The following is a 21,782-nucleotide window of genomic DNA, read 5'->3' as shown; positions in this document are numbered from 1 at the left end:
TCCGTATGATGTTAAAACGTACTGTCTTGGATAGTGAAAAATTAAACTGTTTGAAATTTGCTGAAGTGTTCCATATATAAAATGGCAGCCAGACCTGTAACATTTGTAGTAGCAATGGCAAACTAATTTCAACCTGCTGATTGGCAAAACTGTCAACGTGACTAAGCCACAATTCAGTGATAAGAATTGTTATTATACCTGTACTTTATAAAAGTTCCTTATCTATTGAGGGCATAAATAAAATCACGGGTTCCACATTGGTAGCAGGGCTGTGAAATAATGGCAGGTTTTTATAACTATATTTACTTGTACGCAGATAGAGTATTATGTCCTGCATTTTTATTTTTCAATTGGGCTGTCGGATTTATTCACGTATACATTTTTATTAGCTTCTCGCTCATTTGAAACTATCCGTTAACATATTAGTACTGTACATATTAGACATTTTTCATATCTGGGTTAGGTAGGCTTCCATTTTAATTGCTGATAAAGACCTAAGGATGCTTTGTGTTTTTATGCTGCTTTGCATTGACTTCAATGGTAATTGTAACAAAGTCTTTCAGTGGCAGAATCAGGTGATAGACCATAACTTGCACCCATATTACAGTTGTTTTGCCATTGTCTGGGGTGAGTTTAGAAAACCAATATATAAAACAATATAGGTGTTACATGAAATAAAAGGTGGGGAAAAAAATCTTATAATGGAAATTTAGACTTACCGTGTATATTCGAGTATAAGCTGAGATTTTCAGCCCTTTTTTTTTTTAGGCTGAAAGTGTCCCTCTTGGCTTATACTTGAGTCATTGTCCCAGGGGGTGGGAGAGGGAGCGTCAAGAGTCGGCGGCTATCACATCATACTCACCCCCTCCTGTCTCTGCACTTCCCTGCTTCTCAGATGGTCTCTGGCACTGGCAACTCATCCTGTACTCAGCGCTCACGTAGTACTCATTAAGGTGATGAATATGCACGTGACTCCACTTCCATAGGCGTGGAACACATATTCATTACTTTAATGATCGGTATCATGTGACCGCTCAGCACTGGAAGGAGCTGCCGCCCCAGGACAACTGAGAAGCAGGGAAGTGCAGAGACCATGCCAGGAGCGTGAGTATGACGGAGAAGGGTGAGCCATGCGAAATTCACCTGTCCCTGTTCGACCACCGAGCTGTGTCTTCTGCGTCCTCTGGCTGTGACGTTCAGGTCAGAGGGCGTGATGACGTGGTTAGTACTCGCCCTCCGCCTGAACAGTCACTGCAAAGAGCCGGGAGACACAGCGGTGCGTGGTGGTGGAATGGGGACAGGTGAATATCGCAAGTGTTGGGGGCCTGAGCCAGCGGCGACACCGGCACCTTGCCCCATAGTGCACTGGTGCTCAGAACACCGGCACCTGGCCCCCAACGACGAGATGTGAGTATGTCTTTTTTTTTTTTTTTTTTTTTTTTTTTTAAATCGCATCAGCATATGGGGCATATTATTCTATGGAGCATCTTATGGGGCCATCAACCTTTATCGAGCATCTTATGGGGGCCATCAACCTTTATGGAGCATCTTATGGGGGCCATCAACCTTTGTGCAGCGTTATTTGGGGCAGATTTTTTGTATGGAGCATCTTATAGGGCCCATCATGACGTTTATGGAGCATTATATGGGGTGTATTTTGTATGGAGCATCTTATAGGGCCCATCATGAACTTTGTGGAGCATTATATGGGGCTCCTGATTCAATATGGATATAAAAAAACACTTAACCTACTGATGTCTCAATTAATTGTACTTTTATTGGTATCTATTTTCATTTTTGAAATTTACCAGTAGCTGCACATTTCCCACCCTAGGCTTATACTCGAGTCAATAAGTTTTCCCAGTTTTTTGTGGCAAAATTAGGGGCCTCGGCTTATACTCGGGTCGGCTTATATATATACTCGGCTTATACTCGAGTATATACGGCAGAGGTCTCAAACTGCATTCCTCAAGGGCTGCAAACAGGTCATGTTCTCAGGATTTCCTTGTATTTCTCAGGTGATTTAATCACCTGCAGAGAATGATTCCAGCACCTTGTGGAATGCTAAGGAAATCTTGAAAACACGCATGGTTTGAGGCCCTCGAGGAATTCTGTTTGAGACCCCTGATATACGGTATTTAATAATGGACATACAGAAACTGAGAACGTGTGTCTTCCGACATGTGTTCATCATTCTTGTGCTTCTACAGGTGTGAAGCTAAATGGTTGCAGCATTGGAGGCAGTTTTAAATGGAATATCAGGTTTTGCTGAAGGGGTGAGTGATGTATTAGAGCTCATTCTGCATCTGTCTGTTCTTGCAGAGCAGCAGCTCTTAGTTACAGGCATGACTGCAAGGTTTCACAACTTAGGGCTTTGTTATCTGCAGAAAACAGGTTTGTTAAGTACAAAGGCAGACATTTTGGCGTGTGTTCAGATACACACAAAAGGCTTGTTGTACCTGCTAGCCTGTGGGACTCTGCTCATGAATTCCTATTGCAGCACTTAATGTATGGCTTATGCCACTCAGCTGAAAACACACAGTTGATCCATTTGCTTTTTTTGGGTCATTTCTTTTGCTTAGCTTTGCAGCTTTGCATTATTGATAAAACTGACGCTAATTTCAGCTAGAATTATGAGGTTTGAGTTGATTTGTTGGGTGTTTTTGATTGGAAATATACTGTTTCTTTTTACAATTGTAGATCCAGAATCGAATTGTCTGAAATTCAAATTCACCTGCTTCGCTTAGAGGGAACCTGATAGGTGTGGGCAGTATGTTCAGCTACTGGCTGTGCAATCACAGCCAGGTATGTTTGTCTCAAATGCTGCTGGGTTTCAGAGACGGACATACTCTTAATAGCTTCTCTCCTCCCGCTGACAAGCCTCTGCCTATACGCACATGTGGGTAGAGGCTTGCCAGTCGCTGACACTGGTCACCGTGAACCTGCCTGTATGACTAGTGCACAATGTTACTTGGTCCCCAACTGCTATTGAAAGGCTGTGGTGTTTCAGAGGCAAACATACAAAGCTATGTTCATACAGCCAATGGCTGATGCACACTGCCCATGGTTTAGGCAGCATGTATCTGCTGATGGGTTCTCTTTAATTTGCACAGGAAAGTCAATTTGCAGCAAATTGCTTAGCCACAAAGTAAAGTACCGTACTCCAAGCCCTTCAGTTGCCCATTAGACGTGTGTGACACTAGACAGTATCTCTAACCTCTTAAGATTTTTATGCCAAATAAGACAAGAGGTTGAAACATCTGTTTAATTATTTTATTTATCTTTAGGAGACCTCACCCCATGCACAAATGTCTTGTCACATCCCATAAACCTTGTGCTCTTGTCAGTCATTGTAAACGTACTTGGGGGTCTTTGTGCTACAAAGTTTACAAATACCTTTATTCGCTAACCAGAAACATTATATCGCTCCTAGAATACGTTTGTGCTGTTTAGCATAAAACGTATTTTCCTAGACCTTTATTTTTATTTTTTTATTTTTACATTACAAATGGACAATGGCAATAGTCAGCTGTATTGGTGAAATTTGTATGTACATCAAATTACCGGTAGATCACTTATCAATAAGACACTGGTCAATTAGCCGCAGCTGTCAGGTAATGCAGCAGAGCTGAAAAGCTAGCTCTGCCCACACTAGGCTCTTTATGTATATAAGTCTATTGACAGTAAGTTTGTTATCACAGGAGGGGACTGGTCAGACTAACATACACATTAGACCTGGCAATGATAATCTGGTAATAAAACCTTCAATGTAAGTTAACAGTACACAGCTTCATAAGTGACACATTTGAATTCAGTGTTTTAACCCATACATCATGATGTCCCCAGATGGCATAGCAAAAATCCGCTAACAGATTCTCTTTAACAATACTTTGCACTCAGACTGTTCAGGTTATAATATAAAAAAAAATTGTATTTTTGAGGGCAGAGGCTTTCCTTATTGGCGTTTTATACATGGCTGGTGCAAACAAAAGAAGCCAAGCTCTCAAGGGGCGGTGCAAACATTATCTTTGGGGATTATCAAAAGCTTTGTTCTTTGCTAAATAAAGAAGCAATAGTTTTCTCAAGCCACCCAAAAGTATCTATTTGATTAAGGAACAGAACTAAGTATGCTGTCTTTGAAATTGTAGATGCAATGACCAGTCAACTAGAAGTGCAAAATTATCCCTTTTTTGGGATCTGCCACAGGTTTGCTATTCTTAAAATAGCTAAACCATTACAATGGCGTTTTCTAAGCTTTTTTCAAAACTAAAGAAGCAATGGCTTTTAAGCAAACGGCACGTAGCCAATAGCAGCAGATAGCCAACATTAGGAAAAGACTAGTCAGGCAAGGGAGATGTCTGGCAGTGTAGAGCCAGCAGTGGTAGCAGCAATAAATTATAGCTTTGTAATTCCAGTGCAGTTAGCACTATAAAACACAGACAATGTGTGGCTGTGAAGCAGAAAAAGCCTCGGGGTAGAAAAAGGACAGGCAAGGCGAGGTCTATCAGTGTAGGATTAGCGATGGCAGCAGCACTATAGTATAGATTACTTTATAGAAATGGAGTAGATGCCCAGCATAGCATGGGCCACTAGCATTGGCGGCAAAATGTATGCTTCTTTGCATCAGAGTGGTGTATTGGCAGATGAAAGATCTGGTCCATCAGGTCATGTATACTGTATTTGCAGCTGCTGCCTTGGGTTTTTCTGGTAGCTGCAGTGCTGGCACATGCAGGAGAGTGTTGACTTTGCAGGGAGCAAAGATGGGTCTCCTGGTCAGACTTGCGGTCAGCAGGTACACGCTCTCTGAAAAGTTAATTTAGCTAGGAACGTTGTTTAACCTTTAATCAATTTGGTCTTCTTTTTTTAAAGTGCAAAAAAAAATATTTTTCTTTAACTGGCTTGCGACTGCAGACATTAAATGTACATCGGCACTTGCTGGGCTTTGTGCGGTAGGTGGATTCCCGGCAGTCCCATCTCCCACAGTGTTTCCAGGGTCTAAAGCAAGTGGCTCAGGTTCTCGAGACCTCATTGAGACCCGTTTGACTTACGTACTGATGATGACGGCATTCTAAGATTTTCGCCGCCGTTTCTCATTTGATTACTCTTGTCATTGAGCGATCAGAAGACAGACTGTGTGCAAGCAGGTGTCAGTTGTATTTGACACTGCCCCCATCGATGGTAGCACCGATCAGTCATTTAACCCAGATGCTATTCTCGGTAGTGACAGCGGCACCTAGGTATCCCATCACACCTTGCAATGTAATCGTGTGGTGCTGATGGTTGCCATGAAAGCAGAGGGGGGGCAAACAATGGCATCCAAGTCTGCCATCTCAAGATAGTCTATTAGGCCCTGCTGCAACTTGGGTCTAATTGCCTCTGTCAGTGTGAAAATTACATATCGGTAATATTCTGCAATACAGGGTTGTGATTAAAAAAAGTTAAGCATGTCCTGTAATGGGATTGAACAGAAAACTTGGTACATCTTATTTTGCATTATCTTCCTGCAAATGGATGTACTAGTAGGTCTTGACGATTTCACAAGAACTGTGCCCACGTGTCCACCAGGAGCTCGGCTTAACGGACAGCTCATGAATTACCAGCCAGAGCCAGTGCTAACACTGTTCCAACTCTGTTCCTGGCTGTTTAACCCTCAAAATGAGTTTTGATGTAGTAAAGGGGCTCCCTTTCTCGCCCCATGAGCACTCCTGTGATACGTTCGCGGGGAGCTGATGATAGTCATGGCAGCGGGAGGTAAAATAATGACCTCAAGATCATGCCTCAGCGTAGAGCACTGAAATCGTGTACAGATGTTATACTATGGAGCAGTGCCTACTAGTGCTTTTTTTTTTTCCTTGCATGAGAAAAATTGCTGCACACTGCGATTGGCACCGTATATCAGACGGCACACATCCATATAAGTATATGGGTGCATGCAAAATATTGAACTGCATCTGATCTGATCCGAGTGCATCTGATACAGTATATACCGACTCACACAATGAAGATGATGTAGAAATTAAATTCTCCATCTTCTCTGCACCTGTGATCAGATTCTCGCATGTGAACGAATCGGATCACAGTAAAGAGAGATTCTGCTGATGCTCACAGCAGAGTTTGAGCTGAGAGACAATTGCATGTAGCTTCAGATTCCTTTACATGAGAGAATCATGGGATTTAATACACTAGTGTGAGTGAACCCTTAAAGTAATCCAAAATCTTATGTACCGCTAAATCCCATTAATGAAATCTTCAACTCAACCCATTCATCTGTTAATGGAAATTTAGGAGGTTTCATTGTTACTGGTAACACAAGGGCTTTGGAACCCTGACATGGCTCTCCGCCAAAAGAAATACAGCGACATCAAAGTTCACAATTCCAAATGCTCCATTCCTAAACCCAACAGTGTGCCTAAACTGCAATTAGATTCTACACATTTTGCATTACTGTAATGTAGAGAGCCCATTTGATTTATGGGGTATGTAACTCCAGGAGCACAACCTGGGCACTACAATGTATTCGGAAGCACGGTGCCTCAGTTGTTAACATTATTGCTTGGCACCGTTTCTATGTTCTTTGTGATTGCATGGGGTTTCTTCCAGGTACTCCAATTTCCTCCCACACTCTAAAAAAAAAAAAAAAAAAAAAAAAAAAAAAATACTGATGGCGAATTTAATTTAGATTGTGAGCGCCAATGTGGGCAGTGATTAAAAGATATGTAAAGTGCTGCAGAATATGATGGTGCTATATAAGCAAAGCATAATAAAATAAATATTGGGCACTATAATGTCATATTTACAATTTTCACTCTTCAACATTCATTGTGCGCTTGTTTATGGAAACCGCTTCTGAAGTCAAAATCATGAATTCCCAGGAGGCAGTCATATTCAAAATGGTTTCTGCTGTTTGGCACTTAGGCTAAGTTCACATTTGCGTATGTGTCCACAGCGTATCGTCTGCATGCGCAAACGCATGCAAAAACGCCTGTAAACTCATGTGTATGCAGCGTTTTTTATCCGCATGCTCTTACGCATGGCCTCAAAATAACTGCGATTGCATACATTTGTAGGTGTTTTTGCATGCTTTTGCGTTTATGTACATGCGTACGGTATTTCCCAATGGGCGTGGCTTAAGGGTTTTCTATATATAAAGACACTGCACAGCAGAAATTGGCTCCTTTAGCTGCTGCTGCAAGATGGAGAACGTGGAGAAGTTAAATATGAATCTGGATTTATCTTTGAAATTGGCTTTAGCTTTCGCTGTGGCTTGTGAGGAAGAAAGAAGAAGAGAAAGACGGAGAAGATGTCGTCATCGCTTTTGGCAATACCCCATTGTTGGACTCCGACAGAGCCGTGGAGCCTACCACTCATTGTACACAGAGCTTCATGAAAACCCGGCAGAGTTTTTGGACTACACCAGGATGTCGCAACACAGCTTCAATGATTTTCTGCATCTTGTCCAAGGATACTTCAGCACACAGGACTCCCAACTACGTACCGCAATTCCTGCTGAGGAACGTCTGTTGGTGACCATAAGGTGCGTAAGGTACCTGTCATTACTATTATTGTTAGAAAAGCCATGTACTGATTTATTTGTTCCTTTGTCTGTTCTGCAGATTCCTGGCTACCGGAGAGACCTTAAGATCTCTACATTTTCAGTTTCGAAAATGGACTGTCCGCCCTTTCTGGGATTGTTGGAGACACCTGCCGTGCCTTGGGTGATGTTCTGCGTGCCGACTTCCTCCCCCAACCCACAGCTGAACTCTGGATGAAAAATGCAGCAAAATTTAATGAAGTGTGTAATTTTCCTAACTGTGTGGGGGCTGTGGGCGGCAAACATATTTGGATTCTGAAACCTGCAGGAAGTGGATCTGAGTACTTCAGTCATAAAAAAATACTTTTCCATTGTTCTGATGGCAATTGCGAATGCTGTATGTCGATTTGTCGCCGTTGGATAATTTGGACAGGGAAATGGCTCACAGACTTTCAAAAACTTGGACATGGGACAACGATTGTTTGGGAATGATTTTAATTCCCCCCCCACAACCTCTCCCTAACACTGAAGGACTGCCAATGCCGTTTGTTATTGTTGGTGATGAGGCCTTACAAATGTCTGGCAACCGCCTAAAACTGTACTCAGGTTGGGACTTCAGTCATGCAAAAAGGATTTTCAACTACCGACTGACAAGGGCACGAAGAACTGTGGAGTGCGCCTTTGGTTTGCTGGCATCTAAATAACGCATTTTGGGCACAGCCATAAATCTCAAAATAGAGACAATTGATGAGGTTGTGAAAGAAAGCATGTGGTGTTCTGCATAACTACATCCTGTCAAAAGAGCAACCCCACTTTGAACTTGAGGAACCTGTTAATACCACTTTGCAGGATTACCAACATCACCTTCTCAGGACTACAGTCGAAGTTGCCCAAATGAGGGATACATTTGCAGCCTATTTTGTTTCTGTTAGTGGATGTGTATCATGGCAAGATGAAATGGTTTAACCTGTAAATAAAATGTACCTGTATTGTTAGGCACTTTTAATGTTATGTACCTGTAATGTTTTCTGACACCTTGAATCTAACTTGTATAAAAAAGACCTTAACTGATACACCCGTTCATACTTCACTCAACAATACACACATGGTTAAATAAAGAAATAAAGAAAACATAATGAGACCAGTAGAGTGAATCAAAGCAATTTTTACTAACAGAAACAAAAAAAAAATTCATTTTTTTTTTCAAAAAAGGAAAAATGATTACTTTCGGGTTCTGTGGGAGGGAGTAACATGGTGGACCAGAGGGGTGTCAGGCTGTGATGGTAGGTTAGGAGTGGTTGGGGAAGTTGTTACAGGCGAAGTGTAAGACAATTGGAGGATTGGGTCGGACACATTGGGGAAAGACACATTGTGGGAAGAGGACACATTAGGAGTGGGAAACAAGTTGGAAGGGATTGACACATTGGAAGGGAAAGAATGAAGCGAAGGTGTGGACATACCAGACACATTAGGAGGTGAGGGTTGAGGGGCTGCATGTAATATTTTTTTGCCCGTTTTTTCTCCTCTGGGACTTGGATTTTGCTGCTTTTTTTTTCTCTGGTGCTGCATTGGTGTAAGAAGTGTGGGCTGCTGCACTCGGCATGATAGTGGAACAGGACGGCTGGGCTGCTGCACTCGGCTGTGTGATGGGGGTTGTAGACGGCGGGGCTGTTTCACTCAGCTGCATGGTGAAGCAGGGTATTCTTGGCAATGTTGTAATGTCCATTGGTAGTAGTGGTAGAGAAGTCCCTTGGCGAGTCGGTGCTGGCGGATTCTGCTGCTGTCCTGGAGCTTGTTGCCCTGTAGGGAAAGAACTTTGTGCCTGCTGCTGATATCTGGACCGCTGCATGGCCTCAGTATAAGCATCCTAACAGGCCTTCATCACAAACAGTTGGAGATAAGGACGAAGGTTTTCTGTCACGCCCTGTTCTATAGTGGAAAAATAATGTTGTGCCGGTCTATTAAGGTCGCCTTCCAGCCGGTCAAGGCGTTTGTGGACTTCCTGGAACAGTGTGTTCATAGGTTCTTATCCACAACCGCCTTCATCCGAGCCTGGAAAACCGAGCTTAAGTGAATAAAATCGGACATGACTGACCTCTCCCAAGCCCGCTGCCAAGTAGACCCAAGTAAAGTAGTGGCAGAGGGCTGGGAGAGGGGAAAACCAGAAGGACCGGCTTCCTGTTCCCCAGCCTGTGAAGCCTGCCTGGCTGCTGCATCGCTGGTGGATGATTGGGATGGTTCCGGTTCGTTGGCTGGTTGATGAGGGGAGGCCCAACAGGGGAAGATGCAGGTTCTACAGTGCTGCTCCAGGTTCTGTGTGGAAATGAAATAAAAAAGATTACAAAAAGAATAAATTAAAGAATTGTGAAAGTTAACACTCATGTCCTCTCCCATGTCCTTATTGAAGCGATCCTTCATCAAACACCAACAAACTTTTATTCGCTTCTCTGTGAAGGTGGAAGAAAAAAAAATTGTTAAAAGACAGCAATATATACAGAAAAACAGAGGCAAACAAAATAACTATACTTACCAAAATCCTTTCTGACTTTTGGCGTTGCATGGTCTCAATCATCCAGCAGTGATCTGGCCACTTCCTCCCAGAGTCGTCGGATCAAGACTGAGTCGGAATGATTCCGATCACAGGGGTTCCAGGGGGTCACACAACGCTCTTCGGTCTTGCACAGCTTGATTCAGTAGTAGGTCATTATCTATGTCACGTTGTGGAACCTATAGAAGAAATCCAAAAAAGAATTTGTTAGTAAAAATGACAACTAATTCAATAACAACTGTGATTAAGGATACTTACACCCCGTCTTTCCTCCGTAGCAACTTGAGGCCGACGACCCTCGGAAGGATCATTTCCGCTTGACTGTTCCTCCTCTTCTGCAGTGTCAGGTACCTGTAAAAAAAAAACCATGATTTAACACATGTCTAGTATTGACAGTTAATACATACCAATCAGTAAATCAAATGTGATTACATAATCAGTGTCATGGACACTTTTGGAACCTTCAGTGGAGGACATGTTGAGCAGGCAGCAGTCAAGTGAAACACTAGAGAGAAAAAAAAAAGGCAAATGTAACTTGTTAAAAGCAAAACACAAATTAGCAAAAGAAAAGAAAAAAAGAACATCAATACTTACATTACAGGCAGTAGTCCAAGCACACAGCAGGCAGGCACCACACAACAGGAACTGCAGCACAGCACCAGGACGGACTGAAGAACAGCACCAGGACAGCAGCAGCGGGAACAAGACAGCAGCACTGAGACCAAGACAGCAGCACCTAATCTACATGGTATGGAAAAAAAAATTCTGTTCAAAGTGCAAAGACATTTTCAAAGGTTCTATACTTACATAGACGGCAGCATCGGGACCAAGACAGCAGCACCGGGAACAGGACCAAGACAGCAGCACCTAATCTAAAAGGAATGTAAAAAATAATCAGAGTGCAAAGACAAAGACATTTTCACATCTTCTATACTTACATATAGACTGTACCACTGGGATCAAGACGGCGGCACTGGGACCAAGATGGAGGCACTGAGACAAAGATGGAATCATTGGGACTGGGACCAAGCCACCAGCACCTAATCTACAAGGAATGTAAAAAATGTACAGCGTGCAAAGTCAGAAAGACATTTTCACATCTTCTATACTTACATGTAGATGGCACCACTGGGACCAAGTCAGCGGCATCGGGATGGCAGCAACAAACAGTCTATGCAGTGAGAGACAGACAGACCTTTTCAAAGCTTCTATACTTACATCCAGAGTCTTCTGTCTTCATTCAATGTCCTGTGCCCACATCCAGAGTCTTGTGCCTTCTTCCAATGTCCTGTGGCTGCATCCAGAGTCTTGTGCCTTCTTCCAATGTCCTGTGCCCGCATCCAGAGTCTTGTGCCTTCTTCCAATGTCCTGTGGCTGCATCTAGAGTCTTGTGCCTTCTTCCAATGTCCTGTGCCCGCATCCAGAGTCTTGTGCCTTCTTCCAATGTCCTGTGGCTGTATCAAAATCAAGAGTCTTGTGCCTTCTTCCAATGTCCTGTGCCCGCATCCAGAGTCTTGTGCCTTCTTCCAATGTCCTGTGCCCGCATCCAGAGTCTTGTGCCTTCTTCCATTGTCCTGTGCCCGCATCCAGAGTCTTGTGCCTTCTTCCATTGTCCTGTGCCCGCATCCAGAGTCTTGTGCCTTCTTCCAATGTCCTGTGCCCGCATCCAGAGTCTTCTGCCTTCTTCCAATATCCTGTGCCTGCATCAAGAGTCTTGAGTAATGGACTTCCTGTATCCAGGCCCCTTTTATACAGCTGGCAATTTTCAGGTGGTTACATCATTTCCAAAGCAAAATTAGTCAGGAGTGTGCATACGTATAAAGCGCAATGTCCTTGCGCAACCATGCGTTCCCATAGACAGTAATGCATTTTTTTACGGAATCGCTTGCAATCGTACGCATGCAGACGATTTTGCAAAACTTGCTGCCACAAAAAATGCAAAAAGTGGCATTCGACCGGAACCTGCCGCACACCTCCAAATGACGCATGCGTACGCATCCGCCAGCGAACACATGCAAATACATGTCACTGCATACACAATGTTAAAGATATGTACACATGACACATGCGGATCGTACGCTGCACACACAGACGCAAATGTGAACCCAGCCTCAGAGGATCTGCAAATGGAGTCTGCAAACTATTCTTGTAAAGTCTGTGCACCAAAATTCAAATGGTTCTCGTTCCCTCCCGAGCCCTACCATGTGACAAAACAGTACTGTACAGTGACACACAGGATATTCCAAGTATTGGAAAATTATGTAACAAATTTAGGCCATTTCTACCTATTTCTAAACTGCGCTGCAATATGATGCACCTTGCCTTCTGAGCTTTGCATGTGTTTTCGACTACATATGAGGTATTTGCGTACTACTTGGGAGAAATTGTGTAAAAATGTTTGTAGTCCATTTTCTCTTTTTAGCCACTTAACCATTTGAATCGTTTAGCCCCCTCCCCCGAAAAAAGTCAAAACTTGAGCTGTAGAAAATAAAAATAAAGTCCCTCCTCTGTGGGTTTAAAATGCTCAATATACACTCACTGGCCACTTTATTAGGTACACCTGTCCAACTTCTTGTTAACACTTAATTTCTATTCAGCCAATCACATGGCGGCAACTCAGTGCATTTAGGCATGTAGACATGGTCAAGACAATCTCCTGCAGTTCAAACCGAGCATCAGTATGGGGAAGAAAGGTGATTTGAGTGCCTTTGAACGTGGCATGGTTGTTGGTGCCAGAAGGGCTGGTCTGAGTATTTCAGAAACTGCTGATCTACTGGGATTTTCACGCACAACCATCTCTAGGGTTTACAGAGAATGGTCCGAAAAAGAAAAAAAATCCAGTGAGCGGCAGTTCTGTGGGCGGAAATGCCTTGTTGATGCCAGAGGTCAGAGGAGAATGGGCAGACTGGTTCGAGCTGATAGAAAGGCAACAGTGACTCAAATCGCCACCCGTTACAACCAAGGTAGGCCTAAGAGCATCTCTGAACGCACAGTGCGTCGAACTTTGAGGCAGATGGGCTACAGCAGCAGAAGACCACACCGGGTACCACTCCTTTCAGCTAAGAACAGGAAACTGAGGCTACAATTTGTACAAGCTCATCGAAATTGGACAGTAGAAGATTGGAAAAACGTTGCTTGGTCTGATGAGTCTCGATTTCTGCTGCGACATTCGGATGGTAGGGTCAGAATTTGGCGTAAACAACATGAAAGCATGGATCCATCCTGCCTTGTATGGAGCATCTTTGGGATGTGCAGCCGACAAATCTGCGGCAACTGTGTGATGCCATCATGTCAATATGGACCAAAATCTCTGAGGAATGCTTCCAGCACCTTGTTGAATCTATGCCACGAAGAATTGAGGCAGTTCTGAAGGCAAAAGGGGTCCAACCCGTTACTAGCATGGTGTACCTAATAAAGTGGCCTGTGAGTGTACTTCTAGGTGAAATTGTGGAGTGGAGTAGTTTCCAATGTGGGTTTCGCACCTCAGGGGTTCTCGTAATGTGACTTTACATCCTCAATCTGATCTAGCAAAAATCGCACTGCAAAAGCCAAATAGTGCTCCTTCCCTTCCGTTTGCCCAAACAGTAGTTTCTGACCACATATGGGAAATCTGGGTGCTCGGGAGAAATTGCATAATACATTTTAGGGTGCTTTTTTCTCCAGTTGCACTTGTTGAAATAAAAAAATTGTATTAAAAACAACATTGTGCCAAAATGGTTTTGTCCAACCACATATGGGGTATCGGTGTACACAGAAGAAAATTGAACTTTTCTAATTTGCAATTTTTCTTGTTATCCTTCTGAAAATATGGAATTTGTAGCTAAAGCAACATTATCACGGAAGAATATGTAATATTTAATATCTAATTTTCACTACCCAATATTATAAAATTTTGTGATGTGCCTGTAGATTCAAGATGTTCTTCTCACTTATTTATGAAGTCTTTAAGGAGTGTAGTTTCCAAAACGCAGTCACTTTTTGGGGTTTCTTCTGTTTTGACATCTTAAGGATCTTTATCTTTAGCAGCGTAATGATTCGCTCAGCTCTAGTATTTACATGATATAATGAGGTAAAGGGTTTTGGGTGCAGCAGTTCTGACAGTCATAATTCTTAGATTTAGCATGCAGCAGAGCTGAGCAAACTGCCCCCACCTCACCAGTCTCTGTATGTACATAGTCTATTGACAGTGAGGTGCTTATCACAGGAGGGGCGGAGTCGGACCAGTTCTTACCTGGTAGCTAGTCACAGCAACGATAATGTCATGGTGATAAAACTTTAAGTGGAGGTAAATCACAGCACACAGCTTGATAAGTGACACATTGTTTAAATCTGTCTTCTAAACCCCTACATCATGCTGTCCTCAGATTACAAAGCAAACACCTGCTGACAGATTCCCTTTAAGAGGATAGCTGCAATACCAGTTTTCAAGAGGCGCAGAAATTTCAGAAAAATTAAAATGACAATGATCCTAATTGGAATTCTGTATGACATTTTTACCTCACGGTGTTTCTCCGTGCATTACTGCACACTGCTTAATATCAGGTTAATGACTGAAAGTAACCATTAAAATTGTAAAAAATGTTTTTCCAGAAATTGATATTATAGAAGTATGTAGGCATGAATTCTTGGTTCTTGTAGACCCGACTAACAGTTTCATCTCCACATGTCAATGATATGTACAGGATGGGCCATTTATATGGATACACCTAAATAAAATGGGAATGGATGGTTATATCAACTTCCTGTTTGTGGCACATTAGTATATGGGAGGGGGAAAACTTTTCAAGATAAATGGTGGTGACCATGGTGGCCATTTTGAATCCAATTTTATTTTCCAATGGGAAGAGGGTCATGTGACACATCAAACGTATTGAGAATTTCACAAGAAAAACAGTGGTGTGCTTGGTTTTAACGTAACTTTATCCTTTCATGAGTTATTAACAAGTTTATGACCACTTATAAAATGTGTTTAAAAGTGGAAGATGCAGAATTGCATCCCACAATTTCTCCTTGAAAAAAACGTATCGCGGAAAAAAACACAGCATGTTAATTAATTTTGTGAACTTGCCACTATATTATTACATTGGGAACCACCGGAAAAATTTGCAAAAAAAACGCTAGCGGATTTCCTGTGAAAGTAGTCTGGATTTGCTCAGGATAATTCTGAAAACTTTAATGAACATGTGCACATAGCCTTAAAGAGAAAGAATGTTCACTGCCCATGGGAGTTGAGAGCTGTGAATATTTATATATCATTCTCTTTAATAAGGGGCACACCTGATCGCACATCTGCTGTGGCTAACAGTGTGCCCGCTGTTAAACTGAATAGTCACTGCTCTCCACGCCCATAAGCTCGGGCATGGAGAGCAGTGGATATTTTGGCAGCTGACCTCCGCTTGTGAGAGTTCATGGCAGTGACATCATGCGCTGCAGACAGCTCCTGGCATCAGAACAGGACGCTGCTGCGAGGGAGCAGAGGGGAAGATGATTGGAATTGTGTGGTTTTTTTTTGTGGGCAGCATAATGGGGGCCATGTATTCCCGGATTGGGATGGGGGGCCATGTATACCCCCCCCCATAAGTGTGTTATGACTGCATTTACCTTTTTGGATTCAATTTTTTTATCTATTTTCCTCCTCTAAAACCTAGGTGTGTCTCGTGGTCCAGTGCGTCTTATAGTCTGACAAGTATGTTATATTCTACGAATAGATGCTTAAAAAAATAAATAAAACCAATGCTTGACCTGCTGTTTTTGTTCAATCTTTGAAACTTTGAAATACATGATTCAGATGGAACCTCCAGTGGCTGGTTCCCTATAATGAGGCAGGTGGAGACACTGTGAATGCCGGTTTGCCTGTGATTCGGCAGTGTCCGTCTTTTTAGGTGTGCCTAAAAGCGCTGTCCGCCAGTTTTGTGCACCTCTGAGGCTGCCGTCACCCTATCAGTATTTGGTCAGTATTTTACATCAGTATTTGTAAGCCAAAACCAGGAGTGGAACAATTAGAGGTAAAGTATAATAGAAACATGTGCACCACTTCTGCATTATCACCCACTCCTGGTTTTGGCTTGCAAATACTGATGTAAAATACTGACCAAATACTGCTAGTGTGACAGTAGCCTGAAAAGGACACAGCTGAACAGAGGCCAGAAGAATCCAGGGTATCTCTGCAACCTCATTATAGTGATTGGATTCGTCGGTGGTGTCATCTGAATCGCATCATTCAGAGTTTTAGACCCCGATGTAAGTGCTCTATGTTGAGCGTAGGATATATGTTATCCAAAATGTTTATGTAAAAACTTCAACTCAATCCACAAACATGTTCCCACTCAAGTCTGTCATCTGTCAGTGAAAATATAGGGGCTTCCACGTTACTGGTAACACACACATTCTGGAAAAGCGTTATGAATCCTCACCCCCCAAAAGAAATCCAGTAACTTATGGGTATGTGCACACATTGCAGATTTGCCCGCAGAATTTTCTGCACATAATCTACACCTCGTGACAGAAAACGCAGGTAAAAATCAGCTCATTTTTGATGCGTTTTTTCATGCGGATTTGTATGTGTTTTTGTAACCTAAATATCTATTTAAAAAAAATTGTGATGTCATTTCTTTGTCCAGCCTCTTATTTTACATAATCCATGGAAGAATAGTGTTTACATACACAGACAGATATAGATAGAAGAAATGTATCTTTAATTTAAAAAAAAAAAAAAAAAAAAAAAAAAATGGCGTGGGCTCACGCACAACGTTCTGCGCCAGAGAGGGTAAACCGGGGGCCAATATTTCTAGCCTGGGAAGGGGTTAATACCCATGAAGCTTCCCAGGCTATGAATCTCAGCACGCAGCTGTATAATTAGCCTATAGGTCCCCCTATATTTTATAGCCAGAAAGGCTACACAGACATCTGCGGGCTGATGTTCATAGCTTAGAAAGGGGACATGGATATTGGTCCACCCCTGGCTAAAAATACCAGCCGCTCCAGAAATGATGTATCTGTACGATGCGCCAATTCTGGCACTTAGCCTCTCTCTTCCCACTGCCATGTAACTGTGCCATATAGGGTAATAAGGGGTTAATGTCATTGGTGACATTAAGCCTGGTTAATAATGGAGAGGTGTCAATAAGACGCCTATCCATTATTAATCCTATAGTTATTAATGGGTTAAAAAAAACACAGACAGAAAAAAGTATTTTAATGAAATAAAACACTACACATTTTTTCATCATTTTTATTCCATGCCTAATCTAATCGAAGCCATCGATCACCTGCAAAAAAAATTAAAAAACAAACACACCCGCACGTAGACCCACAAACACGCAGATCACCGCACACACATACACTGCCCTTCAAAAGTTTAGGGTCACCCAGACAATGTTATGTTTTCTATGAAAACTCATACTTTCATTAATCAAATGAGTTGCCAAATGAATTGAAAGTCTAGTGCAGACATTGACAATTGACAGTCAGCTTTGAAGTGTTGCATTCAAGATAGCCATAGAGAGAATACAAAGCATTCATCAGAGGAGAATGCAGAAAACATTTAAGGCCTCTTTCACATTTCCGTCGGCCCGATGTACCGACGGACGTTGTGCAAAATAGTGCACAACGTGGGCAGCGGATGCAGTTTTCAGACGCATCCGCTGCCCATTATGATTTCCTAAGAGGAGGGGGCGGAGTTTCGGCTGCGCGTGCGCGGTCGAAAATGGCGGACGCTTCGTACAAAAAATGTTACATTGAACTTTTTTTGTGACGACGGTCCGCCAATTACCGACGCATCCAGTGCACGACGTATGTCCATACGTCGCGATGCGTCGGTAAGTCTATGTGCAAAAAACGCATCCTGCGGGCAACTTTGCAGGATGCGTTTTTTGCACAGAACGACGCATTGCGACGTCTTCAAAAAGACTTAAGTGTGAAAGTAGCCTAACACAGCTTCCAAATCACATCTGCTGTGTCCAATAAGAGCCCTTCATTGCACAATATTTGGAGCGATCATTATGCCTGCAACAAACTTCCTTGCAGCTGTTTTTAACTCCATGTTCCTCCCTTTTTCTCCCTTTTATATTTACCTCCTGTACGCCATAATAAGTATTTTTTTCTGACATTGATATTTTTTGTAATTTAGGGTGGATTAATTCGGTGCCTTTTCTGCCCATGGCTGGCTGGTCCTCTGTTCGAGTTCCGGTTAGGTCCCTTTGGCTGATTAGACTTTTCTAGTGTTGCCGGATCACTATTTACTGGAAAACAGACATTTAAGAACGTTATATATAATTCTTTGTCCTCCTTTTTTTTTTTCACTATGATATGATGATAATGAGTCTAAAAGGATTCACTCTTATCTATTGTGGTTTTCTTGTCACTTATAACTATATACGATATATATACGATATATAAGTTTATATAAGTTTAGATTTTATTATCACTTATAATTATATGTGATTATCCAGTCTAAATTGATCTACCTATATACAATTTTTTTCTGATTTTATTGTTATTTTTAACTATATAATAAGTCCAATATGATTCACTTCGGTACTCTTTTTTCTTTTTCCCCCTTTTTTTCACTGTCCAATTCCTTTATTCCTTCCATTTTTTCCTACATTATGTAATGTCCAAGATTGACGATATCACTTGTCAGTTTCCAGTTTCATTTTTATCTTTGAAGCCCCCTTTTTTTCACTATAGATATAACATATATATTACCGTATATCCATTTCATTCTCATTGCCCTCTTTTTCAGCAATCCCAATCCTCCATCCTGCACACACACACATTCCTTTTCCCCCTGGACCTGATGCGCACGCGCAGGTTGCCGTATCCTCCTACTAACTTCCGAAGGCGCTCACCCACGTGACTGCAGTGCGTTCCACTGCGTGTCGCGGAGCGCAGCTTCGGAAGTTCCTTTGGCATTAGGGGGCGGACACCTTGGCGCGCGCTCCCTTTGGTCCGACCGATATACCCGGCCCCCATGCCGCATCCTGTGAGCACACGGCACCATGTTTCAATAACCCTCTAACACCTACACTCCTGTACCCGCCCCCGGAAGAAGCTAATTGCGAAACGGCGCTCATCGGGCGTGGGGAAGCATCACCAGCATTTACGTCAGTGCACTACTCCTGGCACTTGCTCCTATTCCACAATAACATCTTTAACAGGTATCTCCATTGGAATTTCTACCTGTTTCTGAGTATCCAACCTTTTTTCTCTTTCCTCTTTCGTGGTTATACTTTGTGCAATGAGTGTAATCCTCACTGCTCAGCACGGTCAGCAAAGTAATTGCCCTGGCTGTAATTAGCACAGTAATTATTACTTAAAATCTGGATGGATTAGAAATTAGGACACCTTGTGCAATTAGTGTAACTTTCACAGGGCAGCACGGTCAGCAAAAGCTATTGCCTCAGCTGAATCTGCACAGCATTGCCGTAACTATTACTTAAAATCTGGGTGGATTAAAAAGTAGGGTATTAAAATTCCAATAGACTGGTTGATACCACAAGTGCACTTTATTATTTCAACAATAGACTGATCAATTGTTTTTTTTTTTTATTGTTTCATCTATGCTGGTAATCGCGGATCGACCAAACCACTGCACGACCAGCTCTACCCTCGCCTACTGTATCCTCACCCTTCCCTTGTAGACTGTGAGCCCTCGCGGGCAGGGTCCTCTCTCCTCCTGTACCAGCTGTGACTTGTATTGTTCAAGATTATTGTACCTGTTTTTATTATGTATACCCCTCCTCACATGTAAAGCGCCATGGAATAAATGGCGCTATAACAATAAATAATAATGCTGGTAATCTTTCCCCTTATCTTTGGAGGTCTCATACCCCTGTTTTTTAGTTGTAATATTTTATATTGTACAAAGAAAATTTATTAATTTTTATATTGAATTTTCTCTTTTTTACCTCACTTCATTTTGTCTTTTGTGGTATTCCTCTCACAACAGACCAGGTTTATCTAACTTCCTTGCAAGGCAGATTTTGCAGGCATTGTAGCCACCTGCAGGTTTCAGAACAGGAGCTTACTGCACACAAAACTACAAGGCAACTTTTTAAATTCTATACATTTGGTGCTACACACTAGATCTTTGAACCTGCTTTTTTCAACTAAGCGCACACTACCCCAGCATTTTGTAGAACTAAAAATCAGCAATTATGGAACCAAAGGAAAGAATGTTTATTGAAGTTCCGCTGACATTCTGTCTAACTTCAAAGTACTGTAATAAAAAAAATCTTGTGTAGGATTTAATTTTTAATACTGATAGTGATATTTAAGAAAAAAATAATTTTGCCAAATATATATATAAAAAAAAACACATTGAACACAAGTCTAAATTAAACAGTCATTTTCTGATGAGACGGAGACATTGTGACGCTTTCATGTTTCCTTGATTTGATATCTACTGGCATTATACTTTGCAGAAGAAGCTGAGCAAGCAACACTGTTATATAAAGTATCCGCTGTCACTTATTATGCTGGGTGACTATCAAGAACATGTCTTTTTTTTTTCTTGTTTATTTTTTTTTTTCAATTTACCTTATTTGCCTCAGTTGACCAGCAGTATTTTCCTTTTCATTTATGTTTAGAAATTATCATTTATCATGTTCAGATTTATAATGCTTGCAAGGCCAGCTAACAAGGGATATCATCAGCATTAAGATGTTTTTATTGTGTACAAACAGGGAAACTCAATGGATCCAATGGTAATGAAAAGGCCTCCACTTTATGGAATGGGCAGTAGCCCCTACTCACAGACACAACAAAGCAATCCTTATCCTGGCCAGACGTATGGACCTCAATGCTCACAAAGATACTCTATGGGAATACAGGGACGTACTCAAGGTTCAATGGGAGGAATGCAATATCCCCAGCAACAGGTTTGTGACTTAATTTGTTTTTTTTTTTTTTTTGCAGTTTCAGAATGTGAATCGGCATGTGTTTTATTGGTGAAGGCGATTATCTCCCAGGAAAATATAGGATAGGGCATGTTGAACTCCAATATGTTCAATCTGACTTTTCTCCAACAACAGACATGTGTTGGGCTGCCATACACATAAGAGCACTGATGGTCCAACATTATGCAAGCATGGAAGACTTTCTTCTCATTTGTATGTCCATCTTAAAGATAAATTCACTGTATTAGTGTTCAATAAAGGAATAATGTGACCTATAAATATTTTACATCTTTATTTTCAACTAGCTGAAGAGCCCGGCGTTGCCCGGGCATAGTAACAAATTGTGGTTAGTTATCAGAAATTATAATTATTTTATTGTACATAAAAACATGTTCACATCATATACTTAACACTACAGATTTGCAACACAAATTAACTAAATGGTTACCCAAATATTGATAGTATTTTATTTTCAACTCATTCAAGAGCCTTTTGGTAAACAACATTTTTGGTTTTTCCTTCCGGTGCAAAGATGAACAGATTTCCAACATAATACCATCAGCCAGAGCCACCGGACTACTAACCCTAATATCCCACATCATCCCATCAGCCAGAGCCACCGGACTACTAACCCGAATATCCCACATCATCCCATCAGCCAGAGCCACCGGACTACTAACCCGAATATCCCACATCATCCCGTCAGAGCCACCAGATTACTACCCCTAATATTCCATATCATCCCGTCAGCCAGAGCCACTGGACTACTACCACTAATATCCCACATTATCCTGTCAGAGCCACT

General features: G+C 41.9%; 1 protein-coding gene across 14 annotated transcripts in view; it reads left to right on the top strand.

The window, feature by feature from the left end:
- Window positions 1–21,782, top strand: part of ARID1B (AT-rich interaction domain 1B) — a 1,358,614-nt gene that overhangs the window by 35,250 nt on the left and 1,301,582 nt on the right. For all 14 annotated transcript variants that reach the window (XR_013221738.1, XM_077289055.1, XM_077289047.1 and 11 more), the window contains exon 2: window positions 20,765–20,959. Coding sequence is in view for 13 of the 14 variants with exons in the window: in XM_077289055.1 (XP_077145170.1) it covers window positions 20,765–20,959 (195 nt within the window). In the remaining variant the exon portion in view is untranslated. The remainder of the gene's footprint in view (window positions 1–20,764; window positions 20,960–21,782) is intronic.

This window comes from Ranitomeya variabilis, chromosome 2 (assembly GCF_051348905.1).
Source record: "Ranitomeya variabilis isolate aRanVar5 chromosome 2, aRanVar5.hap1, whole genome shotgun sequence".
Classification (NCBI taxonomy): Eukaryota; Metazoa; Chordata; class Amphibia; order Anura; family Dendrobatidae; genus Ranitomeya; species Ranitomeya variabilis.
The sequence above is the reverse complement of the archived record's forward strand: the minus strand, read 5'-3'. Positions and strand labels throughout refer to the sequence as shown.